At 50.8% G+C, this 16,801-nt stretch overlaps 1 protein-coding gene across 11 annotated transcripts in view; it reads right to left on the bottom strand.

The window, feature by feature from the left end:
- DYSF (dysferlin) overlaps positions 1-16,801 on the bottom strand; it is a 155,047-nt gene that overhangs the window by 116,755 nt on the left and 21,491 nt on the right. For all 11 annotated transcript variants that reach the window (XR_005555553.1, XM_039333809.1, XM_039333817.1 and 8 more), the window contains exons 4-15: positions 13,426-13,531; positions 12,322-12,436; positions 10,310-10,497; positions 8,822-8,950; positions 7,431-7,493; positions 5,903-5,953; positions 5,509-5,539; positions 4,427-4,542; positions 3,294-3,420; positions 1,689-1,792; positions 1,059-1,127; positions 926-969 (exon numbers count right to left, since the gene is read on the bottom strand). Coding sequence is in view for 10 of the 11 variants with exons in the window: in XM_039333809.1 (XP_039189743.1) it covers positions 926-969; positions 1,059-1,127; positions 1,689-1,792; positions 3,294-3,420; positions 4,427-4,542; positions 5,509-5,539; positions 5,903-5,953; positions 7,431-7,493; positions 8,822-8,950; positions 10,310-10,497; positions 12,322-12,436; positions 13,426-13,531 (1,143 nt within the window). In the remaining variant the exon portion in view is untranslated. The remainder of the gene's footprint in view (positions 1-925; positions 970-1,058; positions 1,128-1,688; positions 1,793-3,293; positions 3,421-4,426; positions 4,543-5,508; positions 5,540-5,902; positions 5,954-7,430; positions 7,494-8,821; positions 8,951-10,309; positions 10,498-12,321; positions 12,437-13,425; positions 13,532-16,801) is intronic.

Genomic DNA, 16,801 nt, shown 5'->3' with positions numbered 1-16,801 from the left:
AGCTGAGATGGGTACACTTGCTGGTGTACAAAAAAGGACCCCCCCCAACTTGCTCTTTGGGGGACAGATAGCCTGCCTCTGGAAAGAGGGGCTCTGTGGTGGGTTTGGAGGAAGCATTCAAGCTTGTTCAACAAACCATGGTTTTCAAATACTGCACGAAGTAGTAATGCCACCGTGGGCTCCTTGGCACTCTCTCAGCTTCGATGTTTTCTTGCAGATGTTTCATTACCCAACTAGGTAACATCCTCAGTGCTAGAAGGAAGGGACTGGGGTTTGTGGAGAGAAGGAGGAGGAGGGGGGGAGGAAGAGGAGGAGGAGGAGGAGGAGGACTATGGGGTCCCTGGTGCTCTCTGAGCTGGGTCCTTGCAGATGTTTCATTATCCAACTAGGTAACATTATCAGTGCTAGAGGAGGGGGAAGGGGAAGGGGAGGGGGAGGAGGAGGAGGAGGAGGAGGAGGAGGAGAAGGAGGTGGAGGTGGATGAAAAAGACTGTAGGGCCCTTAGTGCTCTCTGAGCTGGGTGGTTTCCTTGCAGATGTTTCATTATCCAACTAGGTAACATTATCAGTGCTAGAAGAGGAGGAGGAGGGGGAAGGGGAGGAGAAGGGGAAGGGGGAGGGGAGGGGAAGGGGAGGGGGAGGAGGACTGTGGGGTCCTTGGTGCTCTCTGAGCTTGTATGTTTTCTTGTAGACACTAGGTAACCTCCTCGGGGCTAGAAGGGAGGGGGGCTTACTCCCACTGGGCAGGGTCCCCAGGGTTTTCAGAGGTTTAAGAAACGGAGCAGGACTGAACTGCACCCCTCAGCTCAAAGAAAGCCCACCTGGCCCCTCTTCCCCATCCCCAAACTTGCAAACAGGGGGGTCGAGTTAGACACGACGGACCCAGGACGATCCGGGCGTTCGCCGAATCCTGGCTCCTTACTCACCAGTCCATGACGCGGATCCTCATCTTCTCACACATGGAGGGGAACTGCAGGGGAGGGCACAAGGAGGGGGGGAGTCAGAGAGGGGCTTCGAGGAGGGGGCCACGCCCAAAGGGCAGGGGGTCCGGTCGCTCACCATGGCGGGCAGCGTGATGGTCTGGTTCCACTGCGGATTGGCGTTCTTCTCCACAATCTTGCTGCAGAGCTGCTCGGAGGAAGGCAAGAGGCCCTGAGCAGAGCCCCCTCTCCTCGGGGGCCCCTCCCCCTCCCCAGCTCCCCCTCCCCACCTCCGGCAGGGGGGGTCCACAGGGGAAAAACACGGCGGGGAGTCCTCGGTGTACGACATTTCTATAGCTAAGCGAGACGGTGTTACGTGCGCTTTGCCCCATTTTATGACCTGCCTTGCCACGGTTCTTAAGCAAATCGCTGCAGTTGTTCGCTTAGTAACATGGTTGTTAAGTGAGACCGGCTTGTCAGACGGTCACAAAAGGGGATCCCAGGACCTTAATCGTCTTACTCGCTCTTCTCTGCACTTTTCCCAAAGTCTCAACCTCTTTTTTGTAACACGGTGACCAAAACGGGATGCCGTGTTCCAGATGGGGTCTTACTCTGGCTTTACTAAGCGGCACTAATACTTTGCGTGATTTGGATTGTATGTCTCTGTGTCTACCAGCAGGGATTGTGTTCACTTTTTTGGCTGCTGCCATTGGTGAGACTGGGGGGGGAGGGGGAGGCTGTTCAATCACAACACACACAGAGGACCTACCGTTTTCCCTGCAAAGGTCACCTCCACAAAGGGATCCACCAGGTTCTTCTTGTTGCTGTCAAAGCCGAAGATCTGCTTGACGCTGTCCATCACGGCATCATCCACTGGAACCATAAAAATCACAAGGTTGGGAGGGACCTGGCAGCAAGGACTGGGGAGGGGGCCAGGGGAGGTGAGGGTCAGCTTCCCAAGAAAGGAAGGAAGGAAGGAAGGAAGGAAGGAGGGAGGAAGGAAGGGGGAAGTAAGTGAGGGAGGAAGGAAGGAAGCAAGGAAGGAAGGAAGAAGGAGGGAGGAAGGAAGGGATGGAGGGATGGAAGAAGAGAGCAAGGAAGGAAGGAAGGAAGGAAGGAGGGAGGAAGGAAGGGATGGAGGGATGGAAGAAGAGAGCAAGGAAGGAAGGAAGGAAGGAGGGAGGAAGGAAGGGATGGAGGGATGGAAGAAGAGAGCAAGGAAGGAAGGAAGGAAGGAGGGAGGAAGGAAGGGATGGAGGGATGGAAGAAGAGAGCAAGGAAGGAAGGAAGGAAGGAAGGAGGGAGGAAGGAAGGGGGAAGTAAGTGAGGGAGGAAGGAAGGAAGCAAGGAAGGAAGGAAGAAGGAGGGAGGAAGGAAGGGATAGAGGGATGGAAGAAGAGAGCAAGGAAGGAAGGAAGGAAGGAGGGAGGAAGGAAGGGGGAAGTAAGTGAGGGAGGAAGGAAGGAAGGAAGGAAGGAGGAAGGGAGGAAGGAAGGAGGGAGGGAGAGAGGGGGGAGGGAGGAAGGATGGAAGGAAGAAGGAGGGAGGAAGGAAGGGAGGGAGGGAGGAAGAGAGCAAGTAAGGAAGGAGAGGGAGGGAGGGAGGAAAGAAGGAAGGAAGGAAGAAGGAGGGAGGAAGGGAGGGAGAGAGGGAGGGAGGGAACAAGGAAGGAAGGAGAGGGAGGAAGGAAGGAAGGAAGGAAGGAAGGAAGGAAGGAAGGAAGGAAGGAAGGAAGGAAGGAAGGAAGGAAGGAAGGAAGGAAGGACTAGTAAGTTAGAAGTGAGAAAAACAATCTGGACAGATCAGAGGCATCTGTCCAGTCAACTTTAGTCAGAGCCAACCGGAGGAGCTTCCTAACAGTTCTCAGACAAATAAAGAGTTGAGCATCTATTGTGTAAAGAAGTGGCTGCAAAGCTGCCCGTCCTCAGTGAGGACAACCCCTTACCCCCCCCCCCCCAGGGGCACCTGGAGGCTAGGGGAAGGAGGCTCCGGAGGTCTCTGAGACCCAGGGCCTCTAACCGGAAACTTCGCTTCTCTGCTGGAGAGCCTCTCCCTTCAGCCTCTCCCGCCAATAAATCTTGTTAAAGAAAACGGTCCGACCCAATCCGGGTCGGTCACCGGGATCGAGAGTCACATTCCGTTTGGGCCCAAACCGTTTGTGCTTGTTCTTACAGAAGGGACCCGGCCGCCATCAGAACCGGACGCCTTCCAGGCTGCTGAATAAGATGTCCCATCCTCCACCGCCGGGAGAAAGGGCCTTCGGCACTTTGCTTCCGTTACTGCACCCCATGAACCGTCTCCTCCCTCCACCTACCCACATCGTCCTCCGTGCCCTCCTCCCCCCCACCCACCCCCCACGCCCCCCCCCACTCACTCTGGGGCAGGTCTTCTGCTCGGTAGAGCTTGAGGGAGAAGTGGGCGCCCCTCAGGGCCACCCCGGGCAGCCTCAGGATGTTGCCCTCAATGTCTTCTTTCTCCTCCGCAGCTTCCTTCTTCTCCACCTGTGGAGAGGGCCGGGGGGGGGGGGGCGGGTGAAGCTCCTGCCTGCCTGCCTTTTAGGCCTTGGGACTGGGGTACCTGGAGGACCCCCTCCCTCCCCCTCCCCCTCCCCCTCGCTCCAGGTGGGCCTTTCCATCTTCTCAGACACACCTGGGACCCTCCTGCCTCCCTCTCTGGCCTTCCTGTCTGCTTGTTTCCCATCCTCCCAGCCCTGGTAATTACCCCAAGAAGAGGAGGAGGAGGAAGGGAGACGGAAGGGAGTATGAGGAGAAGAAGGAAGGGAGAGAAGGAGCAGGAGGGGGAGGAGGAAGAGGAGGAGGAGGAGGAGGAAGGGAGAGGGAAAGGAGAAGGAGGAAAGGGGAGGGGAAGGGGGAGGAAGAGGGGGAGGAAGAGGAGGGGAGGAGGAGGAGGAAGAGCAGAAGGAAGAAGAGGAGGAAGGAGGAAGGGAGAGGGAAGGGAGGGAGAGAAGGAACAGGAGGGAGAGGAGGAACAGGGGAGGAGGAGGGGGAGGGGGAGGAAGAGGAGGAGGAAGAAGAGGAGCAAGGGAGAGGGAAGGGAGGATGAGAAGGAGGAGGAAGGGAAAGAAGGAGTAGGAGGGAGAGGATGAAGAGGGGGAGGGGAGGAGGAGGAAGAAGAGGGGAGGAAGAGGAAGGAAGGGGGAAGAGGAGGGGCAGGAGGACTGTGGGGTCCTGGGTGCTCTCTGAGCTGGGTGGTTTCCTTGCAGACATTTCATGACCCAACTAGGGAACATCATCAGTGCTGGAAAGGAGTGGGTGGGGAGGAGGAGGAAGGGGAGGGGGGAGAGGAGGAGGAGGACTATGGGGTCCCTGGTGCTCTCTGAGCTGGCTTGTTTCCTTGCAGACCTTTCATGACCCAACCAGGTGACATCATCAAGGGCTAGAAACATGCGCCTGACAGACTGACGGACGATCCGCACAAGAGGCATCTTTTTGGGGGCGGGGATCCCCCCCTTTTGCAACTCTGACCGCCTCTGGCGCCAGTACTCACGGGGGCCTCATCCCCAGGACCCAGGACATACAAGCTGACTTTCAGGTAGCCTCGGGCCCCGACGGAGAAATCCTCCGGGTCGGAGAGCAGCAGCCATTTCCGGAGGAAGCAATGCCCTGGGGGAGGAGGAGGAGGAGGACACCTTAGTCACACCGACACCCCACAACTGATCAGACCCCACAACACGGACACCCCCGCCTGACCCGACGGAGGCCGACCGGGTCAAATGAGGGCATCGGCCCTGGGGATTTCATTCCACTAGCCGGAGCTGACTCTAGGGGGCGCTGCTCCTTTCAGGGCAAGTGACATTCCCGAGGTCACATGACCAGCGTGATGTCATGTGACCACAGAGCCCTCCCGCTGAAGGGTACTTATTCATCCAGGGGTTCTCAACCTTGGCCACTTTAAGACTTGTGGACTTCAACTCCCAGAATTCCTCAGCCAGCTTTGCTGGCTGAGGAATTCTGGGAGTTGAAGTCCACAAGTCTTAAAGTGGCCAAGGTTGAGAACCCCTGCAAGCTCATCCCATCCCAAGGCGCTGGGTCTCAAACGCGGGCTGCCCGTTTTCCAGTTGACAACCTCAGCATCTTAACCCCTGAGCCACCACAATGCCACACACACACACACACACACACACACACACACACACACAACACACACACACACACACACACACATCCCCCAAATACGTTTTAGGCTCCAAAGATTCGGGAAAGGCAGAGCTGCCGGCAACGAGCACCCAACCCAGACGTTCTTCAGCTACTCCCCGACTGACAACCACAATGGAAGCCAACGTCTCTGTTGCTAAATGAGACGTTGGCTAAATGAGCTTTGCCCCGTTTTATGGCCTTTCTTGCCCCGGTTCTTAAGCGAATCCCTGCGGCTCTTAAGTTAGTCAGACGGTCATTAAGCAAATCTAGCTTCCCCACTATTATTATTATTATGGATCATCGCACAGTCAGCCAGACGTTCAGACTGGATTTAGCATTTTGTCTACCTATCGAGTCCTTACCCATTATTATTATTATTATTATTATTATTATTATTATTATTATTATTATTATTATTCAATTTCCACTCACTGGGTTCAGCATAAATTGCCCCTACGTCCACCTGAAAGACAGAAGCACAAGGACCCTCAGACTGGCTCCCCAGAAGACCTCCCCCATCCTCACCACCCACCCAGGACACGCAATCGCCCCCCCCTTGTCAACGCTCCAACACTGGAAGTTTTGAAGAAGAGACCGGACAGCCCTTTTTCCGAAATGTTATAGTTCTTCTTGCCTGAGCAGGGGGTTGGACTAGATGACCTCTGGGGGTCCCTTCCAACTGTGTTATTCTGCCACGTTTCTGCAGATGAGAGGGGGGTGGGCGATTCCTTGCTTTTCCCTGTGACAGTGGGGCACACAGCACACCCACCAGGAAAGAGAGACCGTGAGAAAAAAAAAAGGGCTGATCAGGAAGGATGTGACTTACTCGGAATTCTCCAATGACAGAATCCGTCCGGAGAGAACGCGAGTCAACAACCTGGAAAGGACACACACACACATTAAAAAAAAGACCCCGAGCTTCCGCTGAAACAACGTGGCCTAAGATGCCAGCTGAGTCTTCTGCCTCTCGAGGGTCTGTCCCCAGGAGACAGTGTTTGGACCGAGACCCCAGCCCTCCGTGTCTGCGCCTGTGACCTTGCAAGATTTATGTATTAATAATTTATTTATTTGTACAATTTATATGCCGCCCAATCCCTAGGGACTCAGGGCGGCGTACAAAATTAAAACAATAAATATAGCAATTAAAAATGAGTGCATTCATACAACATGTCCCCATCGTGTCCCGGCCCCCCCCCCACCCCGGGGACGTCAACCCCAGGCCTGCCGGAACAGGAGAGTTTTAATGGCTTTCTTGAAGGCCGGCAAGGTGGGAGTAGTTCGAATCTCGGGGGGGGGAGTTGATTCCACCAGGTCGGAGCCACCACAGAAAAGGCCCTTCCCCAAGGGCCCGCCAGCCGACATTGTCTGGCCGACGGGACCTGAAGGAGGCCCAATCTGTGGGACCTCACCGGTCTCTGGGGACTATGCGGCAGTATGCGGCCCTGTAAGTAACCTGGTCCTAAGCCATGATGGGAGGGGATTTGGCAACACCCAAAGGGAGCTGGCTGGCCCTTATGCAAAAAGTACTAGGATAGAAAGTGGGAGACGGTGACTTCTAGCCCCACCCTAGCAACGAAAGATGGCTGGGCGACTTTGGGTCAATCACTAGGAAACAGGGAGTTATAGTTCTGCCTTAGGCACGAAAGCTGTCTGGGTGACTTTGGGCCAATCACCAGGAGATGGTGAGTTCTAGTCCCGCCTTAGGAATGAAAACCGACTGGGTGACTTTGGGCCAATGACCAGGAGACGGTGAGTTCTAGTCCCGCCTTAGGAATGAAAACCGACTGGGTGACTTTGGGCCAATCACCAGGAGACGGTGAGTTCTAGTCCTGCCTTAGGAATGAAAACCGACTGGGTGACTTTGGGCCAATCACCAGGAGACGGTGAGTTCTAGTCCCGCCTTAGGAATGAAAACCGACTGGGTGACTTTGGGCCAATCACCAGGAGACGGTGAGTTCTAGTCCCGCCTTAGGCAGGAAAGCCACTGGGTGACTTTTGGCCATTCACCTGGAGACGGTGAGTTCTAGTTCTGCCTTAGGCACGGAAGCCAGCTGTCTCAGCCCAACCGACTCACAAGGTTGCTATTGTGAGGAAATAGGAGGAAGAAAGTGTGTTGGCTCTATTGGCCACCGTCTTTTATAAAAATAAAGTGGGATGCAAATAAATCGACGGCAAACGAAACAGGGGGGAAAAACGTGAATTCTCACAGATGTGGAACACGCCTCCCCCAACGAATGAAAGTTGCAAAGGCCTCACATTGTGTCGGCCCCATGGGATCCGTGCATCTCGTGGGAACACGTCCCAGGGGACGTTCTCAGTGTAAGCCAAGGGGCGGACCCCCCCCCATCACTTACCATGATGAATATGGGCTGATCGAAAAGCTCCACGGGGGATTCAAAGACGTTGAAGAAAAAGGTCTGCGGGAGACAGACGGAGGAGTGAGGCTCAGCTGCACCCCAACTGCATTTCTACCGGGGAGCCCACCGCACAGGAAGAACCACAGGAAAAGGGGTCCTCAGCCCCTCCCCCAAAGTCACCCACGTTTTAAAAAGCCACCGGATGACTTGGAGCAATCCTCACAACCAGGGTTTACAGAGGGAACTCCTCCAGGGAGGCAGCCAACCCATTCAGGCACCCTGGTTGCATCCAGGTGACGCCCCGTGGCTGAACCTATGGCCCTGTTCTAACTAAATTCACCGCTTCTGGAGGCAGGTGGTTCCACTGGTTAATTGTTCTAACTCTAAGGAGAAACTTCCTGACAGTGAGAACAATTAACCAGTGGAACCGCCTGCCTCCAGAAGCGGTGAATGCTCCAATGCTGGAAGTGTTTAAGAAGAGATTGGACAGCCAGTTGTCTGAAATAGTATAGGTTTCCTGCCTGAGTAGGGGGTTGGACTAGATGACCTCCAAGGTGCCTTCCAACTTTATTATTATGGATCATCGCACAGTCAGCCAGATGTTCAGACTGGATTTGGCATTTTGTCTACCTATCGAGTCCTTACCCAGGATCTGGGATAGGCAGATGTGGATGTTTGATGGTATTACAGGTATCATCGCAGGATGGAAGCAGTTCCTAGTAAGGTCGCCTTTTGCAATTGACTAATAGCGAATTTGTCAATGCCAATGGTGTTCAAGTGGTGCTCCAGTTGTTTTGGGATTGCACCCAAGGCGCCTATGACTATTGGTACTACCCTTGCTTGCTTTTGCCACAGTCTTTCTATTTCTATTTATTATTATTATTAAAATGAAATTCAATGGAGAGAAAACTAAGGTTTTACACTTAGTCAAGAAAAACCAAAGGCGCAGGTGCCGATTAGGTGACACCTGCCTCAATAGCAGTAACTGTGAGAGGGAGTCCTAGTAGACCAGGGGTCTTCCAACTTGGCCCTTTGATGACGTGTGGACTTCAACTCCCAGAATTCCTCAGCCAGGCACACTGGCTGAGGAATTCTGGGAATTGGAGTCCACTCCTCTTAAAGTCTATATCAGGGGTCTTCCAACTCGGCCCTTTGATGACTTGTGGACTTCAACTCCCAGAATTCCTCAGCCAGGCACACGTGCCTGGCTGAGGAATTCTGGGAGCTGAAGTCCACAACTCATCAAAGGGACGAGTTGGAAGACCCCTGTCCTAACCCAAAGGATGAGGAGACCACGGGACTTTTTTTCTGGGGTTACTTCACGTCAGCTTCTCAACTCTCCAATCTCCATCGCGTGGAGAGTGAAATAAGCCCCCCTCTTTCTTCACCTCATCAAAAAAGGGGCCGTTTCCTTTCCGGATCCTGGTTCTCTTGGTCTGCCCCACGGCCGTGACCTTCACCACAGACTTGAGGTTGACCCCAGAGAGCTGCCTTCCTTCGATGACGCGGACCCGGATCTGGAGAGGTGAAGGGCAGGAGAAGGAAGAGAAGAGGACATCAAGGTCTCCTGAGCAGACAATTGGAGCCCACAGACTCTACCTGCCAGCCCCAGCCCCACCTCAAAGTAGAAAGGGAAGGAAGGACGGAGAAGGTCCAAAGGCTTAGAAGAGCCACCAAGCGTGGAACCGAACGCCTTGGAGTTCCCGTCATTCTGAGCCTGGGCTCCAAGTTGGATGTCTGCCTCTTTCTCTAACCAAAAATCTCCAGTATTTATCGCATTTATCGGATCCAACAGTCGAAAAGATCTGTAGCTCAGGGTTGAACTGGTTGCAGACATTTCATTACCCAACTAGGGAACATCATCCGTGCTAGAAGGGAGTGGTGTGTGTGGGGAGGGGGAGGAGGAGGAGGAGGAGGAGGAGGAGGAGGAGGAGGAGGAGGAGGAGGAGGAGGAGGAGGAGGAGGAGGAGGAGGAGACTGTGGGATCCTTCGTGCCCTCAACTTGGTGGTTTTCTTGCAGATGTTTCATGACCCAACTAGGTAACATCATCAGTGCTAGTAGGGAGAAGGAGGAGGAGGAGGAGGAGGAGGAGGAGGAGGAGGAGGAAGAGGAAGGAAGGAAGGAAGGAAGGAAGGAAGGAAGGAAGGAAGGAAGGAAGGAAGGAAGGAAGGAAAGACAGACTTTGGGGTCCTTGGTGCTCTCTGAGCTTGGTGGTTTTCTTGCAGATGTTTTATGACCCAACTAGGTAACATCATCAGTGCTAGAAGGGAGGAGGAGGAGGAAGAGGAAGGAAGAAAGGAAGGGAGGGAGGAAGGGAGGGAGGAAGGAAGGAAGGACAGACAGACTGTGGGGTCCTTCGTGCTCTCTCAGCTTGGTGGTTTTCTTGCAGACATTTCATAACCCAACTAAGTAACATCATCAGTGCTGGGGAGGGAGTTTTCTCATTGTTTATATACAGTAATTTGCCCTGCCAGTGTTGGTCCAGCTGTAGCATCCTTCTTGATAGTTCCTCCATGAGAGCCTTGTTTTCTCCCTGATGGTCTGGATCAAAGAACCACCAAGAACGGAACCTAGACCGTCCCCTAGTTGGCAGACGAACACACTGGTTGCACATCTGGATGGGTGCCTGTCCTTTTCACCCTCCGACACAAAGTCTCTAGCAATGTGTTCAGGGCTTCCAGCCACGCTGGACCACTGGAGCTCCAAGCAGGGGCAGATGGTCTCCACCAGCAGCGAGAGGCTCATCGCTTGAAGCCCGTTTGCCTCCTGTAACCCTCTTTAGATGAAGGGCAGAACCCCCCAACAGCTGGATGAAGGTCAGGACCTCCCAAGACCTGCCTGAAGGGTGTCCAAAGGTGGGCTTGAGGTTGCTCACCTGGAAATCCTGGGGCTTGTTGGAGAGCAGCTTCCGGGAAGTGCTCTTCCTTCTCTTACTCGCAGGAAGAACATGGGAGGGGGGCCTTTTGGGCAAGGGAGGCTGGTCAGGAGCCGAGGGTCTCGCGGAGGGCTCGGCTTCCTCTTCGACGCCCAGCTGGTCTTCACTCTCTTCTTCTCCCCCTGTGTCTGCAGGAGAAAGAGGCTCAGGGCGTTGAGTTTGCCCATCCGACTCCTCAGGACAGTTCGCCCTCGAAGCCCAGCCTCGCGAAAGGAGACCACGTTACTTCCCGTGGGATTAAATCTCTAAGAAGGGCCAGGAAGATTGTGACAAACTTCCGGGACTAAAAAAGGCCGGAAAAACAATTCAGATGGGAAAAAGAAATATTTCATATCAAACGGATTTAGGGTTTGATTTTAGGATATCGGATCTCCCTGAGCAGGAAAGATGAGAAGTTCTCCAAGGTCCCTTCCGACTCCGTCATTCTGTCGGTTCTGTTATTCTGTCATTCTGATAGTCTGATATTTTGGTATTCTATTATTCTGTTATTCCATTATTCTAATATTCTAATACTCTGGTATTCTCTTATTCTATTATTCTGGCATTTTATTATTCTGATATTCTGGTATTCTGATATTCTATTATTCTGATATTTTGATATTCTATTATTCTGATATTTTGATATTCTATTGTTCTGATATTCTATTATTCTGATATTCTGGTATTCTATTATTCTGATATTCTATTCTAATTCTGATATTCTGGTATTCTGATATTCTGGCATTCTGCTATTCTATTATTCTATCATTCTATTATTCTGGTATTCTATTATTCTATTGTTCTGATATTCTGATATTCTATTATTCTGTTATTCTGATATTCTGGCATTCTGATATTCTGATATTCTATCATTCTATTGTTCTGATATTCTGGTATTCTGATTAATGAAAACAGATCCATCACTGGATGTTAGCCATGATGGAACCTTAGTGAATTCCCTTCGGACTTTGATTCAGCTATCCAGCTTGTTTGCCCAGTTCAGACCTCCAAAAGATAAGCAAGGCCAGGGACACCACTGGGCATGGCCAGCTAGCTCAGAGGAAAGCAGAGGCAAAACACAAAAAAAAATCCCTCCGTCAACTTGTCCATGGAACGGCCACCGATGATCCCTTCCCAGGTCCGTTGCTTCGCTCCTGGTCCGGCCTTCGGGGTGGGACAGATTGCAAAGCATAAAGCAAGGAAGAACATTCAGAATCAAAAGGCAAAAAAATGCTTTATTCTGGTCACCACGATATAAAAAAAAGATGTTGAAGCTCTAGAAAGAGTGCAGAGAAGAGCAACAAAGATGATCAGGGGGGACTGGAGGCTAAAACATACAAGGAACGGTTGCTGGAATTGGATAGGGCTAGTCTAGAGAAAAGAAGGACTAGGGGTGACATGGTAGCAGTCTTCCAACAAATAATAATAATAATAATAATAATAGTAATAGTAATAATAAGAGGAAGAGGAAGAGGAAGAAGAAGAAGAAGAAGAAGAAGAAGAAGAAGAAGAAGAAGAAGAAGAAGAAGAAGAAGAAGAAGGAAGGGACCTTGGAGGTCATCTAGTCTGACCCCCTGCTCAGGCAGGAAACCCTATACCATTTCAGACGAATGGCTGTCCAGTTTCTTCTTGGGAGGGACTGCCATAAAGATGAGGGAGGTCAACCTATTCTCCAGAACCCCTGAAGGCAGGACAAGAAGCAACGGGTGGAAACTGATCAAGGAGAGAAGCAACCTGGAACTAAGGAACAATTTCCTGACAGTGAGAACAATTAACCAGTGGAACAACTTGCCACCAGAAATTGTGGATGCTCCAACACTGGACGTTTTTAAGAAGAGACTGGACAGCCATTTGTCTGGAATGGTATAAGGTTTCCTGCCGGAGCAGAGGGTTGGACTAGAAGACCTCCAAGGTCCCTTCTGTACTCTATTTGGCAAGGTCTGCCCTGGGACAGAGTTGGTTCACCTCCTTACCTGTCACCGTGTCCAGCTCAGGAAGAGTCGGATTTGGCTCCGGGGGGGCTGGAGGAGGGATGAAAGGAGCTGCCCCCGGCGGTGGCGTGTAGGAGACTTGGAGAATCAGACACCCCTGCAAAATTGGATGAAGAACGTCAACCAAAAGGATGCTGCCTCCAAAGCTGGCTTAGCTGCAGATGCTTGGACAACCTGATTAGGCAAGGCCTCTTTAAAGCAGCTGCTTCTTTATTCAGGCCGATGCGGCTGCATTAAAGGGATCCTCTGCCTGAATTCCCCCCACACGACTCCCATCTGGTGAGGGTTCTTATTATTTAGGCCCGGCACCGCACAGATAGGAAAGCCGTTGTAATCACAACTTCCCACCCTTTCAGGTTAGTTAACGAGTTAACCGCCACACCCCATATCTGATCTTAAGTTGAAAGCAAAAATCATACGCAATCCCCATTCCTCATGAAAACAGTGGCCAGGGAGGAGACGGAGGGGGTCTACATCCGCCCTTAAAATGGAACAGGGAGTGACCTAGGAGCGGTCACAATTATGGGGTGTAACATAGTATAAGAGGTCCTTCCACGAATCTTGGACCCAGGCAGTGAATATGAATTAAAATCAATCCTTGCTCAGGGCCCTTCTAGATGCTCTCTAGAACAGCATTCCTCGACCTTGGCCACTTGAAGATGGGTGGACTTCAACTCCCAGAATTCCCCAGCCAGCAAAGCCAGAATTCTGGGAGATGAAGTCCACCCATCTTCAAGCCGCCAAGGTTGAGAAGCACGCCAATCTTTCTGGCTGGGGAATTCTGGGACTTGAAGTCCACCCATCTTCAAGCAGCCAAGATGGAGAAATGCTGCATTCAGGTTTTCTTCCACCACCCACTTTCTCACCTGGCCCAACTGCATCCCCCATAACTCCGGGGAGACCCAGGCCCAGTTTGGCACGCTGCCCCCAGCCTCTTCACTCCGGAGCACTGTTCCTCCCCCTTGAAGACGGGTGGACGTTCAACTCCCAGGATTCTGCAGCTCGCTCCACCATCAGCAAAGGGTGCTTTTCCTTCCCACCGCGGGCCAGGAGGGCCCCCCCCCTTCGCCCCCAAAGTGGACTTACCCCCGTGTTTTGCCTCTGGGCATCCAGCAAAGGAGCGTTGAAGCTGGCAGCCAGATTGGGGGAGGCCAAGACATCCCGGAGGGCCACGTGGGCTTCACCCAGGAACCTGTCAGAGACGGAGTTGCTGCATGTGAGTTGGGCTGCTATATGAATAATAATAATAATAATAATAATAATAATAATAATAATAATGAGGAGGAGGAGGAGGAGGAGGAGGGGAGGAGGAGGAGGAGGAGGAGGAGGAGGAGGAGAAGAAGAAGAAGAAGAAGAAGAAGAAGAAGAAGAAGAAGAAGAAGAAGAAGAAGAAGAAGAAGAAGAAGAAGAAGAAGAAGAAAGTTGGAAGGGAACTTGGAGGTCATCTAGTCCAACCCCCTGCTCAGGCAGGAAACCCTATACCATTTAGGATAAAGGGCTGTCCAGTCTCTTCTTAAAAACCTCCAGTGTTGGAGCATTCACCGCTTCTGGAGGCAGATGGTTCCACTGGTTAATTGTTGTCACTGTCAGGAAGTTTCTCCTTAGTTCCAGGTTGCTTCTCTCCTTGATGAGTTTCCATCTGTTGCTTCTTGTTCTGCCTTCTGGGGCTTTGGAGAATAGCTTGACTCCCTCTTCTTTGGGGCAGCCCCTGAGATACTGGAAGACTGCTATCCTGTCCCCCCTTGTCCTTCTCTTCATTCAACTAGACATTACCAATTCCAGCTGCCATTCCTCGTGTGTTTTAGCCTCCAGTCCCCTGATCATCTTTGTTGCTCTTCTCTGCACTCTTTCTAGAGTCTTAGCATCTTTTTTACATCGTGGTGACCAACTGAATGCCGTATTCCAAGTGTGGCCTTACCAAGGCCTTGTAAAGTGGTATTAATACTTCACGTGATCTTGATTCTATCCCTCTGTTAATGCAGCCCAGCACTGAGTTGGCCTTTTTGGCAGCTGCAGCACACGGCTGGCTCCTGTTTAAAGGATTGTCTACTAGGACTCTGAGATCCCCGTCACAGTTGCTACTAATGAGCAAGGTACCAAAGAAGCAGCGCAAGGTTGGAAGAGGCAGAGAGACCCCCTGGCCCAGAGAATTGCCAAGTATCAGACAAAACTGAATGGATAATATCATCATCATCATCATCCACTTGTTAAATAAATAAATAAATAAATAAATAAAAGTAGAGCACCCCAATGCAAAAAAGATGTTGAGACTTTGGAAAAGTGCAGAGAAGAGCAACTCAGATTATTTCAAGGCCCGGAGACTTAAAACCTATGAAGAACGGTTGCAGGAATTGGGTACAACTAGTCTAGAGAAAAGAAGGACCAGGGGGGACATGATAGCAGCCTTCCAGTATCTCAGGGGGTGCCCCAAAGAAGAGGGAATCAAGGTCTTCTCCAAAGCCCTTGAAGGCAGGACAAGAAGCAACGGGTGGCAACTCATCAAGGAGAGAAGCAACCTGGAATTAAGGAAAAACTTCCTCACTGTGAGGACGAGAAGTTGAGGGCGTTTTAACGCTGGAGGTTTTTAAGAAGAGACTGGACAACTATTTGTCTGAAATGGTTGAGGGTCTCCTGCTTGTGCAAGGGGTTGGACTAGAAGACCTCCAAGGTCCCTTCCAGCTCTATTTTGATTGATTAGTGGGAAAGCAATCGCTCTATCAGGAGGACCAAAGCATCTCAACAGGGTTGAGCTAAGCCTTCCATCGGATCAGTGTTTACAATTAAGAAGTAACTGTTTACATTTGGAGCAATATCCTTTTCCTCTAAACACAAACACTGCCCAGCAGCAACACAACTGTATTCCTGTCATGCAAGCTATCACGGGCAAAGTGTTTTGTTTATATGGAGGGGTGAGAATTCACCAAGAATTATTAATTCTCCCAAGAATTACTTCACAGGCTTCCCAATAGAGCAGACTACTATAAAGCTACATTGATAGCATCTTACAAGTTTATTTATTTAGCATCTGGCATCTACAGAAGTTGTGCAATGAATAGGATAGGATAGGATAGGATAGGATAGGATAGGATAGGATAGGATAGGATAGGATAGGATAGGATAGGGTAGGGTAGGGTAGGGTAGGGTAGGGTAGGGTACGGCAGAGTAGAGTAGAGTAGAATAGAATAGAATAGAATAGAATAGAATAGAATAGAATAGAATAGAATAGAATAGAATAGAATAGAATAGAATAGAATAGAATAGATATATAGAATAGAATAGAATAGAATAGAATAGAATAGAATAGAATAGAATAGAATAGAATAGAATAGAATAGAATAGCAGGCTACTATAAAGCTACATTGATAACATCTTATAAGTTTATTTAGCATCTGGCATCTACAGAAGTTGTGCAATAGAATAGAATAGAATAGAATAGAACAGAACAGAACAGAACAGAACAGAACAGAATAGAATAGAAAATATAGAAAATATATAGAATAGAATAGAATAGAATAGAATAAATAGAATAGAATAGAATAGAATAGAATAGAATAGAATAGAATAGAATAGAATAGAATAGAATAGAATAGAATAGAATAGAAAATGAAATAATGAATAGAATGGAATGGAACTGACTACTTTATTTTGCCAAGTGTGATTAGACACATAAGGAATTTGTCTCCGGTGCAGATCACTGATAAACAAATCCCAGGTAGCCCTCAATTTACGACCACAATTAAGCCCAAAATTTCTGTTAAGGGAGACATTTGCAAGGGGAGTGACTGAGCGCCTCAATCTCGATCTTGTGTCCCTGGTGATGCTGCAGTGGACATAAGTGTGAAAACGGTCAGAAGTTGCTTTTTTCAGTGACACTGTATCTTCTCTCAACGTCTCAACGGAATCCCATAAATAGCCATTCCCGAAGGGGGAACTAACCTGGACAGGAAAGGTGACATTTTTCCAAGACGGAGACTCACAAGCCCTGATTCAGACTGGCTTTTAAAAAGGAAGGGGGAAAAAACAGTCCTGCAGGACAGCCTGTCAACTCAGCTCACGTCCCACCCGAGCCGGCTGTCCGTGCCCAGGGGAGCCTTCTGGCTGGGACACTCACAAGACTCTTGGGTCTGCCTGGGGTCACTTCCCCTCGCGTTTCCCGGCATTGTTCAGCAGAGACGGCCGTTTTTCTCCCTGAAATCCTCTTCCTGTTCTCAACTCTGGAAGGACCGGCCTTGTTCCAGGATCTTCCAAGGAATGTGCCAAGCCAGGATCACCCATGCTGAACCCCAGAGAGCAGGAGAAGGGGACCCCCCAGCACCCCCAGCCAGCCAGCCCCTGGACCTTTTGGCACCTGGCTGACTCTTGCAACAGGTCAAGCAAACGTCAAAGCGGCAGTGAAAACGTAGCTCGGGGTTGAAATGAGGGGTCCTTGGTGCTGAGTTGGGTGGCTTTCTTGCAAGCATCT

Source organism: Crotalus tigris, unplaced genomic scaffold (assembly GCF_016545835.1).
Source record: "Crotalus tigris isolate CLP2741 ecotype Arizona unplaced genomic scaffold, ASM1654583v1 scf7180000024513.1755786, whole genome shotgun sequence".
Lineage (NCBI taxonomy): Eukaryota > Metazoa > Chordata > Lepidosauria > Squamata > Viperidae > Crotalus > Crotalus tigris.
The sequence above is the reverse complement of the archived record's forward strand: the minus strand, read 5'-3'. Positions and strand labels throughout refer to the sequence as shown.